The following is a 23,829-nucleotide window of genomic DNA, read 5'->3' on the forward strand; positions in this document are numbered from 1 at the left end:
CTACTGCCCCATCTATTTGGGGTCCTGCCCCACCTTTTGGGGTGGCCCTCTCCCCCCTCACACCACATGGAGGTGGGGTGTACCTCACGCAGCCGTTAGGAGGCAGCCCAGGGAGGCCTGCATGAGGTGTGTCCCCCAGCCATTGGGGGTGGGGGAGGGGAGGCACCCCAAAAGGTGGGGCAGGACCCCCAATAGCTGGGGCAGTAGGGTTTGGGCACCCTGGGGGCAGATAGCCACACTAATGGCTGGGGCAGGACCCCCAATAGATGGGGCAGTAGGGTTTGGGCACCCTGGGGGCAGATAGCCACACTAATGTGGCCATCTGCACCAAGCGACGTTGGGTAAACAAAAAAAAATATACAAAATCACAGGCTGCTTTTTAGGGGGGGCTGAGGGCCACCCTAAATTGGCAGCAAATGATGTACCGCAACGGGGGGTGGCCCTCAACCCCCCTCACCCCAAATGGAGGGCCCCACCTCATGCAACCCTCCCTGGGGGCAGATATCTGCTCCTAGGAAGGGGCATCTGACCCCAGGGAGGGATGCATGAGGTGGGCCCCCCCTATCTGCCCCCAGGGAGGGTTGTATGAGGTGGGGCCCTCCATTTGGGGTGGGGGGTGTTGAGGGCCACCCCCCGTTGCGGTACATCATTCGCTGCTAATTTATGGTGACCCTCAGCCCCCCCTAAAAAGCAGCCTATGTTTTTCTATTTTGTTTTTTGTTTACCCAACTTTGCTTGGTGCAGATGGCCACATTAGTGTGGCTATCTGCCCCCAGGGTGCCCAAACCCTACTGCCCCATCTATTGGGGGTCCTGCCCCACCTTTTGGGGTGGCCCTCTCCCCCCTCACACCAAATGGTGGTGGGGTGTACCTCACGCAGCCGTTAGGAGGAGGCCCACGGAGGCCTGCATGAGGTGTGTGTCCCCAGCCATTGGGGGCGGGGGAGGGGGCCACCCCAAAAGGTGGGGCAGGACCCCCAATAGATGGGGCAGTAAGGTTTGGGCACCCCGGCGCCAGACTGGCACACCAATGTGACCCTCTGCACCAAGGGGAGTTGGGTTACCAAAGGAAAAAAATGAAAATGGTGGAACGCTTTTTAGGGGGGGCGGTGGGGCACCCCAAAGGGTCAGGGAATTTTCTAATGGGATGGGGCATTGACCCCCTCCCCCCCACCCGCAATGGAGTGGGTGCCAAGTCATGCAGCCCTCCCTGGGACCAGATATCTGCTCCTAGGAACGGACGCCTGAGCCCAGGGAGGAGTGCAGGACAGCCCCCCTCCTTATCTGCCCACGGGGAGGGCTACATTTTGCTGGTGTGACCGTAGGTAACACATGTTCTTTGTTTTGTTTACAGCTTTTTCTACCCGAGCATTTGCAACGTTATGTGAGTACTGTTTTTTATTATTCTATGGTTAGGGCCCACTGTCAGTGGGGTGGGTGAGACTGGGGCTGGATTGTTGGTGGTGTGGGTGGGAATGGCCCGTCTGGGCAGATCACCTCCAACTGTCCTGGAGTTGCGGCTGGGCTGCATTACAGCTTTTCCCTTCGGGGAGGTATTGGCACACTGCCGAGACTCCTTGGTGGGGAGAAGTTGTAACGCAGGGCAGCCAGGGCTCCAGCAAAGTCGGCGGTAATATCCCTGGCCTTGGGCACCCTTCTCCCATGTGGGTCTTTGCTGGTGGTTCTGGGTATTACATTCTGGGCCGATTTGCTTAAGTCAGACCTCTGTGGATTCTCTTTTGGGAAATGCATGGGGTTCCCTGTTTTCCTTGCTGGCTTCGACACCCTAGGCCCAAATCTGTAGGTTGCCCACATGAACAAAATGGGCTGTGGCGAATGGCTTGGGGTTCCCAGTCGGTTACCCTTTTCCTTTTGCGCCCCCGGTAGGTGCACCCACACATGAGGTACCGTTTTCATCGGGACATGTGGGGACGCGGGAAGGTAGGCCACGTGTTGGCGGTGTGTTTCGGTGGGTGGCCAGAGCGAAATGTCTGAGAATTGTCTTCATTTCCGGCCAATTTCAGAGACATTTCCCTGTGGCCACTCACCGAAACACGTCGCCAACAGCAGATGTCATACCTTCTCGTGTTCCTACAGGTGTCCCGACGAAAAAGGTACCTCACATGAGTGGGTGCACCTACCTGGCCGCCAAGGGGAAAGCCTAAAACACAAGTAACCCCAAGTCTGCTTTCATGGCGAAATCTCAGACATTCTGCCGACCGGCACAACATACAGATATGGGCCTCGGGTGTCCAAGCCTCCAAGGAAAACAGGGAACCCCATGCATTTCCGAAAAGAGGACACCCGTGGGAATCGGCAGAGGTATGATTTGCACACATCGCCCCAGAATTTATTACCCAGACACCCCTGCAAAGTCTGAAATGTGGGGAAAAAAACGCATTTTCCGCACATTTAGCTCGGCGCACCCATCGAAACACGCCCCCAACAACACATGGCCTACCGACCCGCGTTCCCACAGGTGTCCCGATGAAAACGGTACCTCACATGCGTGGGTGCACCTACCTGGCTGGCAAGGGGCAAGCCGAAAACGCAAGCAACCCCCAGTCTGTTTGCAGAGGGGAAACTCAGCCATTCTGCCGACCGGCACAACATACAGATATGGGCCTCGGGTGTCCAAGCCACCAAGGAAAACAGGGAACCCCATGCATTTCCGAAAAGAGGACACCCGTGGGAATCCGCAGAGGTATGATTTGCGCACATCGCCCCAGAATATATTACCCAGACACCCCCGCAAAGTCCGGGGCACATTTCAGATCTCCATTACCTTACAGACCCTGTGCCATATTTCCCATCCCAGTAACATCATTTTCGGGCGCTCTTTCATATCTGTTCTGGGCAGCCACATCATTTCTTGTAAGAAGAATGGTGCACATTCTAGTCTAAACAGCCTCGATTCTGAGGTAGAGTCTTCTGATAGCCATTTTGCTATGTATTGTAATTGACTTGCTAAGTAATAGACTTCGTAGTTTGGCAATTTTATCCCCCCTTTCTCATGTGTATTTTGTAGCTTCCAGAGGGCTATTCTATTTCTCGTCCCACTCCACAGGAAATCTCTACATATACTATATAATCGGGCAAAGAATCGTTTGGGGATCAAGTGCGGTATATTACTAAAGTAGTGCACTAGTCTCGGCAGGACCACCATTTTCAACATTGCCCTTCTCCCCATCATCGCCAAGGGAAGCTTCGCCCAGAACTTCATGCTACTTTCGATGCTCTTGACCGCTCTCTCAGTGTTATGCAGGTGCTCTGCCTCCACCGTATGGTAAATATCTATCCCAAGGTACCTAAACGTGTCAACCTCCCATGGTATTTGTAATACAGGCAATTGCTCTAACGGGATCCCCCTGTATCTGCCTAACGGAAATATGCATGATTTTTTGGGATTCACTGCTATACCGGACAGTAACGCAAATTGCTCCATCACCTCTAGCGTATTGGAGGTTTTCCTCAGGGTATCATAAGGTCAACAGTATATCGTCTGCATACAGGGAAATTAAATGTGGCTCTGCTTTTATGGTGATACCTATCAAATTGTACAGTTGCCTTAGGTATATCGCCAGGGGCTCTAGAGCTAAGATATATAGCATTGGGGACCACGGGCAACCCAGCCTAGTGCCCCTGCTAAATTGCCATCTCTCGGATATTATCGGTCCAGTTCTCACCCTGGCTAGAGGCACGCTATATAATAATTGAACCCATCTGAGATACCCAGGCCCTATCCCATAATTGGTCAGGGCAGCAGTCAGCCAAGGCCATTTGACTGAGTCAAAGGCTTTTATTGCGTCCAGTGATGCAATTGTCATCTCTTCCTCTCCCCCATTCGCATACTTTCGCATACTCAATGACTCAATGGAGCCGTCTGTGATTATTGGTGATGTGGGACATACCCAGTCTGGTCTGGATGCATTAGGGTCGTGATAACTTTTATCATCCTGTTTGCTAAGACTGCTGTGAGTATTTTGCTACGCTGATTTAGCATTGACAATGGTCTATACAATCCACATTCCTTGGCAAGCTTATTGGGTTTCGGGAGTGGTATAATTATTGCCTCTCGTAGGGTCTACGGGAGCCTTCCCTTTTCATATGCCTCCTTTATCATTGCTAAAAGCGGGGAGAGCACCTCATTCTTGTATCTTTTGTTAAATTCACTCGGGAGTCCATCAGCTCCCGGGGTCTTGCTTGTGGGTAATTGCACCACTACCTCCTCTAGTTCTTCTAGGGTAATCGGGGCATCTAGCTCGTCTGCGCTAATTTGTGGCAAGCCGATATCTTCTAACGTAATCGCTTCCTTCTTTATCGCCATATAGGGTTCGATAATATTCTATGAACTCTCGATTAACGCCTTCTTGGGTGTCCACCGTACACCCGTCATCCCTCGTGATTGTTCTGATTGTGGGTCTGGGGGTTTCATTTTTATAAAGCGATGCCAACATTCTTCCTGGTTTATCCCCTCCAGCATGCTGTCTCTCTGCATACTTCTTATAGTTCAGATTCCCCAATCTCTCTCAACATCCCACGGATTTTTGCTGCAATCTGAGTATCGTTTCATTCTCTTCCTTGGTGGTGCCTCCCCTTGCCAGTGCTTTTTCCAGTTCATTTTCTGCTTCTTGTAGTTCAATCACTATACCTCCTTGCAATCCTTTGGATTTAGCTATGGCTATCCCCCTCACTACCACTTTAAAAGCTTCCGATAACATGCCGGCTGTCTCATCACTGCCAGAATTGAACTCAAAATAGCTTACTATTTCGTCTCTCAAACCTTCCCTAAACATAGTGTCAGCACAGAGTCGCCAAGTCGGTATCCTTGCTCTTGGGGGTTGGTATTGCCATTCCAGTACTAACGGTGAGTGGTCCGATAGGACCCTCGCTTTATATTCAGTTTGTGTTATCTCTGGCATCAGCTCTTGTGTGACAAACATATAATCCAGCCTAGTATGCAAATTTTGTGGGGCTGCGAAATGGGAATATTGTCTCTCTTGCATATGACGCACTCCCCACGCATCCTCAAACCCAAGGTCTGTCAACAGTGACTGCAACGCTCTGGCCGCTGGAGTGGGTTTATCTATTTTGTTGTCTGATCTATCGATTCTTGGATTTAGGGCGCAATTAAAGTCTTCTCCCCAGATCACCGCCCCCTGCCAAGCACCTGCCCACTTTACTGTACATGGACCTAAAGTATGCTGCTGTGTCCTGGTTCGGGGCATATGTATTAATAACACTTATTTGTTTGTTTTCTACCAGCCCTCTTATCATTACCATCCTCCCGTCCGCTTCCACCGTGGATTGTAGCAGCTGGAAAGGGACATGCGGTGCGACCCATGTAATCACTCCTCTAGCATAAGCCGAATATGTGGCGCCTACGACAGTCCCCTTCCATTTTTTCTGTATCACTTCTAACTTTTCTCACGTGAGGTGAGTCTCCTGTATCAAAGCTATGTCTATTTTCTGTCTGCGCAAATACATCATAACCTTATTCCTCTTCAGGTAGCTGTTGAGCCCTCTAACATTCCACGTGATAATTCTAAGGTCTCCCATTATTTGATAATAGATCACTCCCCCTCATACAGGTACAGTCTCTGTCCCAAATATTTATTCTCGCATGCAGGCTCAGTCCCCAACTGTTAATATCACACTCAACTCCCCAACAACCTTCCCAACCCCCGCCCTGCCCCCTCCTCCAACCCCCTTCCCAACTTGCTCCAACTCAATGTCTACCCCACAACTACTCCCCAACCCTCCCAACTGTTGCCCAGCTCCATCCCTGGATCTCAGGCACCCCCGCATCTAGCCCTTAACACAGCAATTCACTCAGGGCCCAGCGGTGTGATTCCGCCCTAATGGCTCTTCTCCTCACTCTATCTACTGGGGGTAGGCCATGTCCCTCTTGTGCCTCCTGCATTAGCCACCATATTAGGTGCACCTTTGCCAACTTTTAACTGTGCCGTCTATATTCCAGTCCAGTATGTCCAGTGTTACTCATGACCGATCAATGCAATGCTGTAAGGCTGCACCCATTATTTTATTATGAAGTGTCTCTCCACCAATATTCCCCTACCCGACTACCCACAGCATTGCTTCATGTCACTTATCTTGTTCATCTTATCTTGTTCATCTCGCCTCTGTTCCTCATCGCCATCCGGGCAACCATGGGCGTCCAGCCAATTCGTCACTTCTTCCGGGGTGTCAAAAAAAAGTGTTTTGCCCTTGTGTAATATCTTGAGTTTTGCAGGATACAGAAGCATATATTTGAATCCGGCTGTGCGTAGTCTCCTTTTTATCGCTACATATCCGTAGCGTTGTCTCTGCACTTGCATGGTGTAGTCGGGGTATGCTGTTATGGTCGCAGACGCTCTTTTTATAGTTCCTCCTTTCCTAAAAAACTCCAGGATCTTCTCCCAGTCCCTGTAATTCAGGATTTTCGCTATGATCGCTCGGACTGGGCCCCGGGCTGTGGCCACACATCAGGGCTCTGTGCGCGTTCAATCACAAACCCTTGGGAGAGCTTGCCGGCTCCTATTTCCTGTATAATCATGTTCTCCACGTGGTCCGTTGGGTCTTGGCCTTCTTCCTCCGGAAGGACGACCACGCAAATGTTATTACGTCTCGCTCTTCCTTCAGCTTCTTCGGCTTGATTCTGCAAGTTGGATACTTGTTGTTTTAGTATATGAACCTTCTTAGCATTGCTGGCGCCGGTGTCTGTATTGGTTTCACAGCACTTTCGAGACAAGTTGTCCTCTCTGCGAGCGCTCACATGTCCTGCCGTAATAGGTTGACCTCTATTCCCACTGCGTCTATTTTGGTCTCCAGTGTCACTTTCAGGTCCGCCATCGCTGATCCCCACGAGGTTTATAGTTCCGCGATAGCCGCAAGGATCATCCTTCAGTGGGGCAACTTCTGCTGGCATGCTCGTCAGGGGGTGGTCGGGGTCTGCAATGTCTTGGCAAATATATCAATCTTTGGCTGTTTGGCCTTCGCTTTACCCCCTCTTACCGACATTCTGCTCGCTTTTCTTCGCTGAGTTGTTCGTTCTTGATAGTGCTGAGGTTCTCGCTCTCCTCACTAGCCTTTCCTGCTTGGCCTCGGGCTCTGTGGCGCGCCCTCGCGCACGACAGAACAATTCACCAGGGGGAATTTCCTTCTCGTGAGGCGTCATCCCTATGTGCTTTGCCCAATTTTAACCGGAATGTTAGGGCGTCTTATATTCAGACCTTCCAGGATTTTGCGGCATGAAATGGCAAATTTTGCGGCATGAAATGGCAAATTTTGCGGCACAAACCTTTATTTATTGCGGCATTTTTGCGGGACATTTTGTATTAACTGGAGGGTGTAAGATTGCCACATTGCAGGAAATAGGTAGAGTGCAAGGCTAGAAGAGAGCCAGGGTATCATTATTATGTGTCTTTTGTATTAATTTAATAGGAAGAGTCCCAGATGTCTCTGGCTTGGCAGAACAGTGTTTGATTTGGCTACATTTCTGGTTTAATGTTCATGCCTATTTAATAGTATTAACTAAATTGATCATTATCAATTGTAATGCTGAAAATATTCCCCTTCTATGTTCTCCAATCCCCCAAACACCCACAAACATCTCACCAACTCTCCATCATAACTTACATTCCTTAACCTCTCACTCTGTCATACAAATACTCACGTGCTATGTCACACTGTCAAGTCACAATCTGCACTGCCCAGCCCCTGCCACACTCCAAATCATACTCCCAACTCACACCTTACACTCTACAATTCCTCCCTCAATATACAGTCCTTCATTCTTTTGTGCTGCTTCTGCATCTTGCATCTTTTCTCCCATTCTATCACATTCTTCCCTCATCCTTTTTCCCAATCTGCAGCTCACTGCCTCTTTCTGGCCAACCGCTTCCTCTACTTTCTGTACCTCTGCTCGCTCTCAGATTTCTGGCCCACCGCATCACTGCTTCCTCTGCTCTCTTGTGCAGCACTTCCTCCTCTGACCCACTGCTCTTCCTCTGCTTTCTTGCCCATCACTTCACATCTCACCCATCACTCTCCCTCTCTCTCATAGTGTAACCATTTTTATTATTTTTTTTTAAATGTAGATTTTGTCCCAGTTCCTCAAATGAGGGGGCATTTAAAAAAAGAACGGAGGATATGCTATTTTTAGACAACCCATTTTTGGAAATGAGCAGGTCACCTTATTCTCAAAGGTGAACGGCGCATTTCCACAGGCTTGAGCTGTAGCGCAAATTGTGCGCTGGCAGCTGCCTTGAATGGTGTTCTGGGTTGTTTGACCGAAGTGTAATTATTTGCGGCGGAATTGACCGTAGTCAATTTTGCTGCAAATTGATTTGCACTTCAGCCAAACAACCCAAAATGTACCTTTCACCACCACCCGACCCCCTCCCCTACTTAACCGCTTGGTCGCTGCAGCTTCCCCTGCAACCCTGCGGTGCCAGATCCGTCCCTCTAACGCGGGTCGGATCCGTCCCTCTAACGCGGGTCGGATCCGACTCTGCAGGGTCCTTTTTTCGTTATTTTCCTTTTTTTTCTGTCCCCGCCTCCAATTTTGAGGAAAAAGGGGAAAACACTTCTGCAACCACCCTAGACCAAAAATACTAAACAAGGGGAGCGGGTGACACCCCCGCAACACATGTTCAGTATTTATGAAAATCGATCGATTAGTACTGCACGTAATTGGTCAAATTGTAACATTCGATAGATTTTTGTCATCAAAATGGGGAGTACTTTGAATAGAATCGCTCTCCCGACAGTGTTCTGCAAGCTCCCAGCGCCTTTCACAGGGACAGGCACCGTAGGTGCCTGCCGCTGTAAAATGTGACCCAAAAAATGCATTTTTATCCTGTTTGAGGAACAGAAATGCAAGCGACTCAGCAGCGGTTCATACCTTAAAAGAAATGCATGACAGGGTCAGGAAAGACCCTGTCATGCAGTGGCAGCCCCACATCCCGTGCACGTAGGGTTGCCTACAATTTCTGCACATTTAAAAGTGCATCTTGCTTGGAAATGAGGGATGTGCTTTTAAATTGACAGAAACGCCACTTTATTTGATCAAGGAGGTGAAAAAGGCCATCTGAATGGGCGCGCATATAAAATGTGCCCATTCATGTGTCCCTTGTGGATTGGGCTGCAATTTTTGGGGCGCAAGTGATTTCATTTCTTGTGTAAATAAAAACAAACAAAAAAAGTTGAGCACCTGGCACCCTGAGGATTCTTTTTTTCAAAACAGTAATTTTTGCAGATTACTTAAAAAAAAAAAAAAAAAAAAAAAAAATTTTTTTTTTTAAAAGATGCTGTTTTTGCACAAAACGGCCATTTTTGCGGCATTTTGCGCAAAACGGCCGTTTTCGCGGCATTTTGCGGGATCGCAAAATCGCAATAAGCTGGAGGGTCTGTATATTGGCTGGTCTGCAGTCTCTCTTACAACAGGGCCTCACCCTCAGCACGCTCTTGCTCCTCCGGCCCTCCTTCCGAGCAGCGCTCATGGCAGCTGCTCTGCCCTCTGTTGTCACTGGCCTTCCGTGCGCTGCATTGTGCTAATTTCCTCAGGGGTCTGAGTGCCAATAGTTTGTGGTCCCTCTCTTTTGGACCTCCGTTTCAATGGCTCATTGTCTCATGCCAGCGAGGTCTCCTCTCTGCTTTTGGGCACCTTGGTGTCCTTCCACTATATTGGCCTGCACTCGCTCGCAGCGCGCTGCTTTGTTTTCCAACCACACTGTGCCCTGTGATGCACCACGGTGTCTCCTCAATCCGCCTGCTATGTCAAGCTGCCTGCCATGGCACGTTAAGCAATTTGCCCTCGCTTTTTGTGTTCTTTATTTGGTCCCCACACTGCAATTCAATCCCCAGCTCACATGTGCTAGGGATCTTCCTTTATTCGTTTTTTAAAAATGCCATCCCAGTGCAGCTATGCGCCAGTTTCGTCTGGCTGTTACAATGTACCCCTCTCGGTTTCCGTGTACTCCGATACCGCTGGACTAACTTGCTACTGTTGCAAGTATAATGCGCAGTTCGAGTCTCATGAACACCCGCCAACGCGCGTCCCTTCGTTGCTTCCCTCAGCATACGGCTCCTGTCCGCATTAGGATTACATACCCTGCTCTTCACAGACCGCTGTTCTCACCCGTGTGCTCTTGGCACTGTGCCTGCTCTAAGCCAGCATTCGGGTCCATCGCTGGGCTGCTGCAGCACTCCCAGCAATGTCAGAGCACACAGTCCGGGCCCATCCACTTCTTCATCCAGGATCCGCTCAGTCCTATGCGTCGGGGCTGCTATCTGGTCTTGCAGACCACCTCTCCAGGTCAAAGTATGATCCGTGCCTCTAATGCCCGTTTCTCACCGGCCTCTTCGCGCACCGTTGTTATGCTTCTTAACGGGCGACGCTGTATTCCGCGAGCGGGACCTGCTCAGCGCCTTGGAGCTCTTCCCATCAGGGTCCCGGCCAGGTCACACGGAGGACAGTCCGTTGTTTAGCCGTGGGCGCCATTTTGTGCCACCCTCATTGTCTTCGCCAGTTGAACTGTGCAGCTCCTATTTCAGCAATCAGCATACGGTTTCATTCCGTTTCTGGACCGCTGCATCTTCTCAATATTCATACGCCGATAGCTTCCAAAACGGCGTCCCTCAGCCAACTTTTAGTGCATTTTTTCCCGGATCAATTTCGGATCAGCAGGAGCCCTCCAGGAACTCGCCTCACACCGCGGCCATGTAGCCACGCCCCCAATAAATATCCTCATTTACCTCGTTGGCCGGCACATTCTTGATGGCGTCCTTAAGGAGCAGCGCGTTGACTTCTATCAGGATGAGTTGTTCTTCCCATGATGTTTTCTTTTGGCGCAGGGGGTGGGTCGATGGTTTTTCTAGGAGCTCCACACAATGACCTCCCGCTACTGTAGATAACACCCACTTGTCCGTGGTTATTCCCTCCCATGCGTGGGTGAAGTTTGAAATCCGTCCCCCTACTGGGGAGAGATGGGAGGGGCCCTGTAGCAGGATGTCATTGTTTGGGAGGCCTTTCCTCCACCTCGAGAAGTGGAGGACCTTCCCCAGCGGCGGGATCTGCGCTGGCCTCTAGGATAACCCTGGGATGCTTGACCCTGGTTGTTGTTCCATGATTAATTTTGATTTTGTCCGTATAGAGAGCCTTGTTGTGAACTTTGGCAGTGAAAGCGGGGAACATTGTTTTCGCCCCTTTGGCCAGGTTGTTTATTGTTAAGTTGCCTAAGGGATTTGAGGGTAACATATTCCTCCTTGGCTGATTTCAGAGCGTCCTCCACTGCTTTGCTGAAGAGTACGGTTGGTTCCACAGGCATGTTCAGTAATGTTGCCTGGTTCTCAAGCTTGAAGCCCGAATGGCGAAGACAAGCATGGCGCTTGAGAATGGTTCCTTCCGCAATAATATGGCCCGCGCGATCTGCAGCGTCGAGGTTGTTCTTCAGTAAGCTGCTGGCAGTGGCTTTGCCTTCCGCTGCTATTAGGGCAAGTCTAGACTTTAAAGGCTCTGGAGCAGAGTCGACGAGAGCCGTAACCTCGTCCCATTTATGTCAGTCATAGCTGGCCAACAGGGTGGAATTGTTGGCGATCCCAGCTTGAAACGCTGCTGAGGTCGCAACTTTTCTGCCCATGGTATAAAGCTTCTTGCGCTCCTTGTCTGGGGGAGCTTCTGAAGAGGATAGTGGTGTGCCTGCCCTCTTTCGCATAGTTGCGAGAATCAGCAAATCCAGCTTAAGTTGTCCCCTAATATATAAAGGATCAGATGGGGCCGGGCAGAAATGTTTTTCTATCCGCAGGTTTACTGCCCTTGTTTGATTAGGGGTTTCCAGTGAAGGTTGGATTCTTCTCTGGACAGACTTTAGGATGGGTTTGAACTGGGTGGCAGCTTTTTTGTCCCCCAAGATATCCTCGACAAAATCTTTGTCTTGCTGAGTCTCCTGAGTTTGAATACCGAAGTGCTCAGCTTCTTTTATTAGTAAGTCAATAAATAAGGGGTGATTATCTACTGGAGAATCCAGTACTGGGTAATTCTGTTGAATAGGAGAAGACATAGTATACACCTCTGCCTCATCATTCTCCCCCTCATCCTCACCATCATAGTATTGATATTCTTCCTGATCCCCTTCGGTGTCAGTATGGATGTCATAAAGCTCAGCAGAAGTGCAAGACCTTTTTGCTGGTGGCTGGGATGGGGCGAGGGGCTCAGAGGTGGAAGACAGGGGCTGCGAGCTTGAGGCCTGAGCAGTAGGAGGTGTGGTTTGGAAATTTTCTAATGCATGAGCATTTTTACTTTTCGAAGAAATTTGAAAAGAAGGTAATTCTAGACATCACCCTATCTATGTCCTGTGCTGTCCATAGGGCTGAGCTAGGGATGACCCCAGGGTAAGGTGTGGCAGGGACTTCGGGTGCAGGAGTGGGAAGGCCTTTATTATGGGCCTTTATTATTTAAGGCCTCACACAAGGGCCCCTAATCCTCTTCCTGTGCAACAATTAACATTTCCTCAGAAGGGATAGATTTATCCCTATGGGACTTGTCCTTGTCTTTATGAGATTTGTCTCTATGTTTGGAAGTCTTAGAGGAAGACTTCTTGGAATGAGAAGCCATTAATGGGATGTTTTTTAACCAGGTATGATAACCCTAAATTGTTTTACTTTTCTGCCTGTTTCGGCGAAATGCGTCGAGTTTCAGCACTGGGAAGGACCTCTGCCACGTCGGCCGACGTTCAACGCTCTGTCGAAGGAGTTTCATGAGCGGCGCCTGGGTTTTCGAGTTCCCAGAGGACAGGGAGTCTACTGATCTTCCCCTAGATGCCAAATCTGGGCACCCGGTCGGCGGTGCCGACACTCACCGCAGGGTGTGTGCTTAGTGTGGGAAGAGGAAGTGCTCTTGCCGCCGGGTGTCATCCCCACGACAGGGCCGCTGGCCTGTCTACTAGGGTCAGGGGCTTGCACTTGGGAACTTAGATGTTCCTCTTTGCCCTTGCTGTCTGAGAAGACGGTGAAGCTGCCGTCACTGGAGGCTCCCTCCACATCCATTGCAGCCTTGGCCTGCATGGCGTGGTGGGCCTAGCGTTTTGTTCTGCGATCTTGAAGGGTTTTCGGTTTAAAGAGCTTGCATGCTCGGCAGTGCCCTTCGTCATGGTCGCGGTTCAAACACAGGTTGCACACTCTGTGTTTGTTGATCCCCAGAAACTTTTTGTTACATGTGGGGCACAATTTAAAGGGTGTCTTATCCATGATTGGGAAAGGCAGCCGGGCGAAACCCTGTATGGGCCTAAACCCGGTGAGCCTTCCAAGGCCGAAAGGGTCCGTTGAAACATGACTTCGTCCGACGGCGTCATCTTGTCCTTTGTCTTGACTCTTCTACCGCGTCGAAGAACGATGTCGGAAGAATAAAGGACAGAAAGAGAAACTATATTTAAACTTTGCATAAGCAAATGGCGTCAGCCGAAATTGAACTTGAGAAGCGACCACTCACAATGGTGGAAAATAACAATCTGAGGGACCTCGACGCGTGAAGGACCATGGGTACAGTGGACGTCACACTAGGGATAGTATTAATGGCACGACTTGTCGACATCCCTTTTCGAGTTTCGAAAACAACTGTAATACTCCACAGCTTCCACTAGATGTCGGCCTATGCATAGCATGTGATCTAAGCAGATTCCACAAGCCTCCGAAATATTGATATATATGTATATTGTTTTCTTACAAAGGTACACAGTACACAGTAGAATACATGTATTCCTTAGGTTTATTGGAGATATTGTATCCAGCATGATAACAGGAAGCTTAATTCTGTCCGTATTCAGGACCGTAGTAACTAACAATGTTTCTTTCGTTAAAAATGCTTTATTCAGTTTAGACCATTAGCAAACATACAAAACAAACAAATCAATTCAGAAAGGGATTAGGCGTACACAGGTATGGTATTCCATGTCACAAGTGGTGAGCACAAAACAAATTGGATAAAACATTAAAAGGAAAAACATTTCCTAAAGTATAATGCCTCCGCACAAGGTAGCACCTGAAGTGAGAGCATGCTCGAAGCCCCTCAGGGAGCTCCACATATTACTCAGATGCTACACAGTACTTTATTTCTTAACATCAAGGACGATGGACATCTCTCGCTATCGAGAAAAGAACCTTTCAATCCAAGGAACAAGAAAAAAGCAACATAGCATTGTGTGTACTTCTTATGTCCAATAACAAGATTGGTCTCAAATACGTGCGTCTCAAGGGCAATAAAATAGGACATATTAATGTAAAATGCAGGACAGATTTGTCAGCTGCATTACAAAGGGGGCACATACGAGTAATGTTATGTTATGTTATGAATACTTGTATCGCGCACGTTTACCCGGGGGCATCTTGGCGCGAGAATGTACACAGTATAGCCGAGGCAGCCCTCAAGACTGGACGAACAGCTATGATTTTAGCAAGCGGCGGAAAAGCAGGTGATCCTCAGTCATCCTGAGTTGAAGAGGGACACTGTTCCATAGTTTACTTGCAGCCACTGAGAAGGCCCAACCACCCATTCGATGAAGGCGAAATTTGGGGACCTGAACCAGGCGATCACTGCCAGATCACAGCGATTGACAAGGAGCATAGGGTTGACCTTTATCACAGAGAAAATCAGCTCCCACCTCATGGTAAGCCTGATAAACGAGGCAGAGGGACTTGAAGGCTATGGTCTGTTTCACCGGGAGCCAATGTAGGCGATGCAGTACAGGACTGATGCGAGAGCCATACAGTGTATCTGTGGCTACCCGGCCAGGCAGATTTTGAAGCAGCTGAAGACTATGAATTAGGAGCTCCAGGAAAGGCTGGAGAAATTGTGCATAAGAACTAGGAGAACTGTAGATTCCGAGGTGGACAGGGCTAGACAAACTAGCATACTAGCAAACTAGCATAGCCTCCATTCCTAGCTCATGAATTAAAGGAAGAGGGGTTATCAGGAGAGCAGTTCTGACTATAAAGGCAATCCCCCCCGGATGGGCAGCAGCTCGAACTAGGTGTAAAATTCTTTAGCCATCAGGCAGGAATTGGCAGAAAATTGGCACCGAAGTATCGGGCAGACATGTTTCTGGAATACAAAGAAGATCAGGGCCATTGTGCTGAAGTAGGTCAAAGACACTTGCAGTGTGTGCCACTAAGGAGCAACAGTTAAGCAGCAGAACAGTCTGAGAGGTATTAACATAATTACCTTCAAATAGGGGGCAGGACTAGTTACACCAAACAGCAGAGGAAATACAGCAACCGAGGGCTCTTACTGTCAGGAGGCTATCACGCGAATATTGCAATCGAGTGGCGCAGGGAGAGCCTGAGGGCCCGACCGGGAACCGGGCGCTACTTCGGCGCACGCGCACGCTGTACATGACCAATGCACGGTCTACGCAGGGCAAGGTTAACCAGACACTTTGAATGTGCGTCTAAACAGAACCAACGGTGAGCAAATGACCGAGCTGAGTCTCGGCTGCCTGGAGGCAAGGCACCCTCCAACAACAGGAACACTGTACAAGGAAATAAGACCCAGAAGTGGCAGAGTAAAAATAAATAACTAAAATAAATAATATGAAATGTAATGAGCGTGCAGGTAATGGGTGCCCAGTCACACGCTGTGGCCTGGGAGAATCCCAGAGCTTGAAAGGAAATTTTGTGCAATACTTCAAACCGCAACCCAAATCAATAATGAGGAAAGCATCAGCAGCGCGCAGCCATATAGTGTGAATCTGAACAGACCAAGATCGAGTGTAACAAGCTGTAGGTAAAAATCCTAGTCGGAAGCGCACATAAAGAGTGCTCATACGGGGGGGTGGTGAATCTCATTCAGGATGTTTTTACAATTCCCCAGCATATCAATATGCAAGAATTCCGATCCCTTCTTCAGATCATAGGCTGAGGATTCCAATTTAGCCCTAGGAATAGCTTTGGCCTTAAATTTCAATGCAGCTTTTGGAACAGAACAACTTTCAAGCGGGGTGAGCTAGATGAAGCCAGCATTCAGTCCCTTTAACATTGTCTTCACATGCTGCACCCACCCACATATAGCAGCTCAATCCAATTTAAGAAAATCACTAAGTGTGTCCCTGCAGAGTGAAAGACCAGGGGACAACCATCATTTTAGCCAATACAGGACAGGTTTTGAGGCAAATGAAATAAATAAATAAAGCAAACTGGCCAGCTATAGGCCACGTTTGTAAATCCAAATGGAGATTTTTTAGGAATATATTCTTGACAGAAGATAAACCTTTTATGGGCACATAGCCCCAGACCTCAGCACCGTATAATGCAGCTGTGACAGCTTGTTTGTCGAACAATTCCACAGCTGGAGAGATTGCTCCGCTACCATGGCTACGGAAAAACATCAAAATACCCCCACTATATTTGGAAAGATTGACCTTCGCTTACTTCAATTGGTCAACCCAACCTCCTACTTCATTGAACCCAATCCCCAAATAATCGAAATGCCCGACTTGCTACGATACACTGCCCTCTATCGTAACCCTCAACGTATTGGACTTGGAGAAAGGAGGCTTGAAAACCATAACCTTGGTTTTGCTAACATATACTTCAAACCCGAGGGCCTTGCATTTCACAAGGAATATCTTAAGCACTACTAAAAGGCCCTTCAGGGTTGTTGCAAGGATTGCTGCATCTTCTGCGAAAAAGAGAGCAGGCCACCGCTTTGATGCTATCCTAGGCGCATCCAGGGCACCTAGCTCCAAAGCATCACTAATTCCTGCTTGTAAAGCAAGAATGCAACAGGAGCCAAGACGCATCCTTGCCGAACCCCCCCGTTGACCTCAAACAGTTTGGTTTGTTCTCCATGCACTGGTCACCTGGCTACCCTTTGATCTCGGGCCCAGGTCCCCTCCCTGCCAGTTGCACACCTACACTGCCCCCCTGCCAACCCTTGCACTTGGGGTCTGTTTCTGTATCCCTACAGTCCTCCCTACCAGCACTTGGACACTTGATGTCTGAACTTACTCTTGCCACCAGCTGGCCACACTTCATTGTTTTACTGTTTGATCCCATGTATTGCACTGCCCCCTCCCCTTTCCTCTCAAACTTTTCTCCTCCCCTTCCCCTGCACTTGCGCGATCTCAATGTCACCTGGCCTAGTAAGATTGTTGTCTCTGTCTTGCGTTTGTTCCCCCTCCCTTGACTCGTAGCGCCTTGAAAAACTTGTGTATAAGCGTGTTATAAATATCATATCAAAGCATACCTGTCCCATAAAGAAGTGACGCTGAAGTGTTGGCATGGAGCAATTTAATCGCTTCTATTAGGGGCTGAGGAACCTTTCTCTCGTCGAAGACCTGCCACAACATTTTCTGGGGACAGAATCAAATGCTATTTTCTGATCCAAGAAGATGACGTATAGCTTCATTTTAAGAAGTTTGGTATATTTTTCAACAATAGGAACAAAAGAGAGCAGTGATCAACAGTTCATCTACCCACTCCGAACCCTGCCTGTGCAGTACTAATAATGCTTGAATCATCCACCCACAGCTGTAATTTAGTTTGCAAAATGTTCCCAAATATTTTCCCTACACAGTCTAATAAAGTTATGGGACTGTAATTCTCTGCACGCTCTTTACCCCTTTCTTACATATAGGAACAATAGTGGCCTCTCGCCAGGTGCTAGGGACTACAGTAGAACGGATTGCTGCATTTAGACAATAGCGGAATCCAAAATGACGGGATGTCACAATATAAATCCACCAGAATCAAGTCCAGCCCTGGAGCTTTACCCAATTTTTGGGACCGTAATTCTTTTATAACCTCAATGTCCGAGATAGACAAAACCCCCTTGTTGCCAGCGGCCATCGGGACACACTACCATCCAGTATCACCCCACCCTCTCCCCCCTATCAGAGTATAAGTTAGAATAATGGGTCTGCCACACCACCTCCGTGATGAGGCATTTTAACTACTGCTTTCCCCTTCGCTGACATGGGGTAACCAGTTTCCAGAATTTAACCACGTCTCCAGACACCATTGCCAAGTCTTCCCAGGACCTCAATGCATATGCTCTGCTCTTGGCAGATAATAGCTGCTTGTATTTTGATCTGAGGACCTGTAGCACACCTTTGTCAGAGATGTTTGGAGACCTACCATAAAGCATGATCTCCCTTTTAGCCTGGGAGCATTCCTCATCATACCAAGGTTTATTTAACTAGCCGCAATTTTAGTCTGCCCAGTCGGGCAGTCAAAAATGGCAATAGAGTCTTACCCAACTTTTTGAATTCAACAACGACAGCCCCTTCAGAGAGGCTGCAATCGGAAATAACACTCACATGGCCCTCTATGGCTGCGTAAACCTCCTGCTTTTCACCCCTCACAGGCAAGGCCACCAATTTCAGGGATTTCCTGGTATGATCCTCCAAACTGATATTTTGGGAAGGCCTCCCAAGAGGCCCTCCTCAAGACCCTCCATTGTCCACGTCACAGCTAAAAGATAAGGGTCTATGATCACTTTCACTTCTATCAATTACGACCAATTCTCTGGCCCTAGTCCACTTATTGGCCAAAATGAAGAAGTAATCTATATGGGACTGGCCCTAGGGACCCCTAAAAGTAGATTGTGCTGGGAGGTCGCCCGGCAATCTGCCATTACAAGCTCTAATGCGCAGATTTGCAATAATACAAGCCGACTCCACTGGTGCCTTGTGGACTCTGAAAATGGGGCTAGTCAACAAGAGTGGAATATACCAGGTGAAATCCTGGTCATATTTTTAACAAAAAGACTCTGGATAACGCCCTCAACTAAGGAGGTGAGAACGAAGGTCCACTAGGGGAACACAAAAGTGTGAATTAAGCGCACATTTTTTACATATACTATCCCGCTCTCCAATAGATGGAAGGAGCGGAGTATGAATGACATCGTACTGGACATACCGCGACCAATGGACATTAAACACCAGTGAATAATGCTACAATCTAGTACAGCCAAGAGAGGGGTTGCTGCACGCCGTCTAAATAGAGAGGTACAATATATGATATATGATATATAAGGCATTTATAACGTGCCTATGCACAAGTGTTTCAAGGCGCGAGTATGTTGACACATGTCAGAAGTGGCAGATGCCACATAGATAATAATGTTTTGGAATATGTAGACACATGTGGGAGTGAGAGCTTTGTTCGTTGATACTATGCAACCCTTCATACAAGCATTATACACATTAATTTGTGGTTTTATGTTGTGGGTGGATAAGCAGTGGGAGCCTTGACAGAGATTGAGACACCCACCCCATTTGTGACCGCCAAATAAATCCTGCACAGGTAATTGCACTGGGTAGGGGGAGTGAAGCAGGTGGCAGGTTAAGGTCCTGCCATACCATAAATTGACTAGCATTAGGAGGTAATGAGTGTCATGGCTTTTCCTTTACAGTAAAGAGTAGGAGGTTGTGGAGGAACAGGTTCTTAGAATGAGATGGCTATTCAAGAAAGTACAGAATTTTGAAAAGTGACCGAACAAAAAGCTCCTGAAGAATGTTCACCATAGCGGGTTAGTGAACTGAAACATGTTGAGCAGAATGAGAGGGAGGATAGACAATTAATTTTACTGTCCCCACCCTTTCTCACAATTTAGACTGAGTTTTGGATATGGAATTGAATTAGTCACTTAAGCACTTTAGCAGTTTTTATAAGGTGTTTTATATTTGGGATATTGTTTTTATTTGGTATATTGTTTTTATGAAGATTTTTGTAGAATGAATAATGATCATATTGTGTGTAATCATTGAATAAAATGTAATTAAACTTTTTAAACACATTTTGGGTGATGTGTTTGTGAGACTGAACTGGTCCTCAATACCTCCTGGTTACTAAAACGAAAAGACAGACTAGAGTCATACCTCTGGTTTTGTTTATTGGAATCCTGGTCAGGTTCAGATCTCCAGCAACTAAGAACAATGTTTATTTACATTAGTGACACCAAGCAATGTGCGCAATGACGTCATCACGTCTCGCGCATGTTGTTAATACATACATACTTCATCCAATTTTGCGGTGCGACAAACACATTTTGAATGAGTCTGTTAAGAGGTTCAAGTCTGGGTGATCTCTTACACTATTTTACTGTGGGGCTTTTACTCCTCTACATTTATGAATTGGCTCACAACCACTACCAATGATTTTTGTCACTGAGACAGTATATTTTCTGTCATTTCAGGTGGTGCACTTGCTTACTCAGACCCTTCCTTTATCTCCATACATCCATGTTTTCTCACAAGAACAACTCTAAGGTGAGCCATTTTACTCCCTTATATATTTGTAATATGTATTTTCCATCTAAACATGTACCCATCACTATCATGAGGATCTATTTTTTATTTTTCCTTTTAATTTCTCCCTTAGATATATTTATCCGAGGAATGTGGGAACATTCCAGATCCATTCTTGACTCTTTAAACAGTGGGAGATTCCGTAGGTAAGACTATCAGTTCCCCACTTATCACAAGTTCTTAGGCTTTGTATAATTTTCCATGAATAGCCCTGTGAGATTTGGGTTTTACATTTCTCTTATAGAAATCTGCCATATGATTTTTGCAACATGCAACAGGAGACTTCTGTACACATAACAGGAAGTTAGGATTTTGTCATGTTGTTCTTTTTATTTTTTGGAACATGTCCACTTGGACTGCGGATAAAACTGTTGATGAGTAAGGGTTACAGATGTGAATATGACTTTTTCAAACCCTCTTTTTGACATACTCACAGTATCGTTTATGTAATACAGATACGGACTGTTCCAACATCAGAGAATGTTTAACTCTATTCTTTAGAAAATGAATACATCACCAGAGAATTTCTGGAACTATCATCATAGACGGGCACTTCGGAAGCTTAAGGTTTGAAATTTAAGATATTTGTGAATAATATGTTTGAATATTTAATTGTATTTTTTAAATTGAATTGCAGTTAACTTCACAGCAAAGTGTCCCTGATGAGGAGTGTCTTAACTCGAAACGAGTTGGGCTTCCTAATAAATCAGAACCTGCGAAGAAAACGGGATTTTGCATTAACCTTTTTATCTTGTAAATTTCTTATTTACTCAATTGTATTGTGCATGTACCTGAGATTACTTCAAGAACATTCTTTTTACCATATTCCAGATCAGAAGATGTGAATATTCATGTTTTGGGTGTTATAAGGCCTCTGATAGAGTGCAAGGGACGGGAGTGGCCAAACTCTGGGAGCTTTATTGTGGTATTGCATATATATACGGTCCATATACCAGGACCGGGTTTTCTCCCCTGCACCTTAAGTTTTATACTTCACTAATTATGTTTCACTAAAAGTTATCTAGAATTTATCAGTAAACTATCTACATACAGGAGTGCGTGGTTAATAACCTTTTTCTACATCTTCAATCTCTGCATGCCAGGTAAGCTGGGACCTTACACCCCCCAGCAGTTGTCATTTGTGTGATGTACTTTCATTCCCAATTGCTTTTTCTACAATAACTGAGGTTATCCCGCCGAATAACCCCGGTTATATGAAAATGTTAGAGCTCTGAACTTGGACCTAAGTCCCACCCCCTTTGCTACCAACTCCCCAATTTCACATGGCGCCCTCCTTTCTCCTTCCTCCACACCTCTAGCCTGATGCCATTACACCTTTTTTCCTCCACAAAATGTTTTTTTCCCACTTTTCTTTTTCGGCTAACCCCCATTATATTGCGGTTATCTGTTGCATCGAAGACAAAATAATGGCTTTTTCATTTCTGAAAAAGCCTCTTTCCTGCAAAGCATCATGGGAGATATAGCTATAATTTTGGGAGACGGGGTACCCCCTTCACCATCAAATATTTTAACAACTACTGGATGGAATAACCCCAGACCACTCCCAGAAAGTGAGTCAAAGCTTTGTGCCCAAGTTGTTTCGTACCTGGACCAATTCCTTACAGCGTTTCTTGATGTGCGCTGCGCAGAAATCTGGACTTTTTCCCTCTATGGGGAAATGAATGGGATTAGGTAGAAAACAGCGTTTTTTAACTTTCTTAATAACTTTTGTTTTCAAACTAATATTTCCCAAGATTTCCAGTCTAACGGGGGAGGACTGGGGGGGTTTGGGAAGATGTGACAAACTTTTGGTTTGCAAAATAACAGCCAAATCCGTCATGCAAGTCAAAGGTTACATTCAATTCAATTTTTGGGTTTCCTATGGAACTTGATACTCAACTTAACCCTCTGCACCAATATATATGTATATATACATCAGTATATTATGTGTAGTGTATTTTGTTATATAGCTTGATATCAGCCCACCACTCCTAAGAGTAAAGCCAAACGGTTATGTCACACTACCATAGAAAGAGTTTCTACATGCTTAGTGGGCACCCTGGAATTACACTACGGGTGTGGCCTTTTGAACTTCTTACCAGCTTCTGAAGTAAAACCCTAATAGTCACATTGTGGGCATGTCTGCATTATGGTTGACTTTTCCCCAGCTCTTCCAGACTTACTGAGGTACTGTTCTTTCGGGATATCTTCCAATATTCTAAAACAAACAGTTTGCCTCTTTGAACTCTATTGCTGGTTCTAGCAGTGAGCCCCCCAATCTTACCATTTATTAGGAAAAGTGGCTTTGGCTTTAGTTTCTCAGAGAGGATCTCTCGGCTTGGGGAGACCGGAGCGGGCAGGATGGCTCTTGTTGGCCTTGCTGCTGCTAATAAGGCAGGACGGGCTCTCGACTTGTTCCGGAGGTCCTGCCCTTTAGGGGTAGTACTGGGCGGCGAAGAATGGATGCTGGGTGGACAAAAGGAAGAATAAAGAAAACATTATAAAATATCCAACTTCAAGCTGTGTAACTCTGAATAAGGTACAGTGATGTAGGATTTGATTTGCATTTAAAAAAATTACTTTACTTTAATAATCATGTAAGCAGACGTTACATCAGATGGGTAATTACCACAAAATGACTGGTTAGTGGTAGGTTCTGTTGGGAAAGATTTTCTTTTTGCAACTTTCCCTCCATAGTTTCCTATTGAACAGCATTCTGCTGCTCTGTTTCTATCCTGTCCTGACCTTTTGAAGGGAAATCAAGCCTTCAGCTTCACTTCGCTTGCCTTTTGTTTGCTTGTTATGGAGAAACTGAGGGAGGGTACGATATCCCGGCTGATTGCAGAGATGTTCTTGCAAAGGCCAGGGCGTCCTCAACTCTCAAGTGTTACGGTCATAAATGGAAGAGGTTCTCTGTCTGGTGCCGTGCACAGAAGATTAATCCTCTGCGGATTACGGCCCCTCAAGTGCTGCCGTACTTACTGTCGCTGGCCAAAGCGGGACTGGCTCACGCCTCCATAAAAATACATCTGGCTCCCATCTCCCGATATACCAGGACTACGGGACGGGCGTCCTTGTGGTCTCATCGCCTGGTAAAGGAATTTATGAAGGGACTATTCCGATCATTCCCGCCGGTGAAGGCCCCTGCCGGCGTGGGAACTTAATGTGGTGCTGACCAGACTCATGGGAGCCCCATTCCTAGCCTATGCATTCGGCGCCTTTGAAGTTCCTGTCATGTAAGACAGCGTTCCTCGTGGCCATCACCTCTGCACGACAAGTGGGAGAGATACAGGCCCTATCTTGCAAGCCTCCATACTTGACTTTTCATGACACAAGGGTAGTGCTTAGGACGCACCCCTCCCTTCATGCCCAAGGTGCCGTCGGACTTCGACCTCAACGAGCCCTTGGTGCTACCAGTTTTCTTCCCGTCGCCTTCGACGCCGGCCAAGAGGACTTTGCACTCGCTGGATGTAGCTAGAGCGCTGAAGTTCTACGTGGACCGCACAAAGAGTTTTCGGAAGACGTCA

General features: G+C 47.2%; 1 protein-coding gene across 3 annotated transcripts in view; it reads right to left on the reverse strand.

The window, feature by feature from the left end:
- The window catches only part of HMGXB3 (HMG-box containing 3), a 1,885,602-nt gene that overhangs the window by 1,140,240 nt on the left and 721,533 nt on the right, over positions 1-23,829 (reverse strand). For all 3 annotated transcript variants that reach the window (XM_069654075.1, XM_069654073.1, XM_069654076.1), the window contains one exon: positions 22,587-22,768. In XM_069654075.1, the coding sequence (XP_069510176.1) occupies positions 22,587-22,768 (182 nt within the window). The remainder of the gene's footprint in view (positions 1-22,586; positions 22,769-23,829) is intronic.

This window comes from Ambystoma mexicanum, chromosome 3q, assembly GCF_040938575.1.
Source record: "Ambystoma mexicanum isolate Mex_15411 chromosome 3q, UKY_AmexF1_1, whole genome shotgun sequence".
Classification (NCBI taxonomy): Eukaryota; Metazoa; Chordata; class Amphibia; order Caudata; family Ambystomatidae; genus Ambystoma; species Ambystoma mexicanum.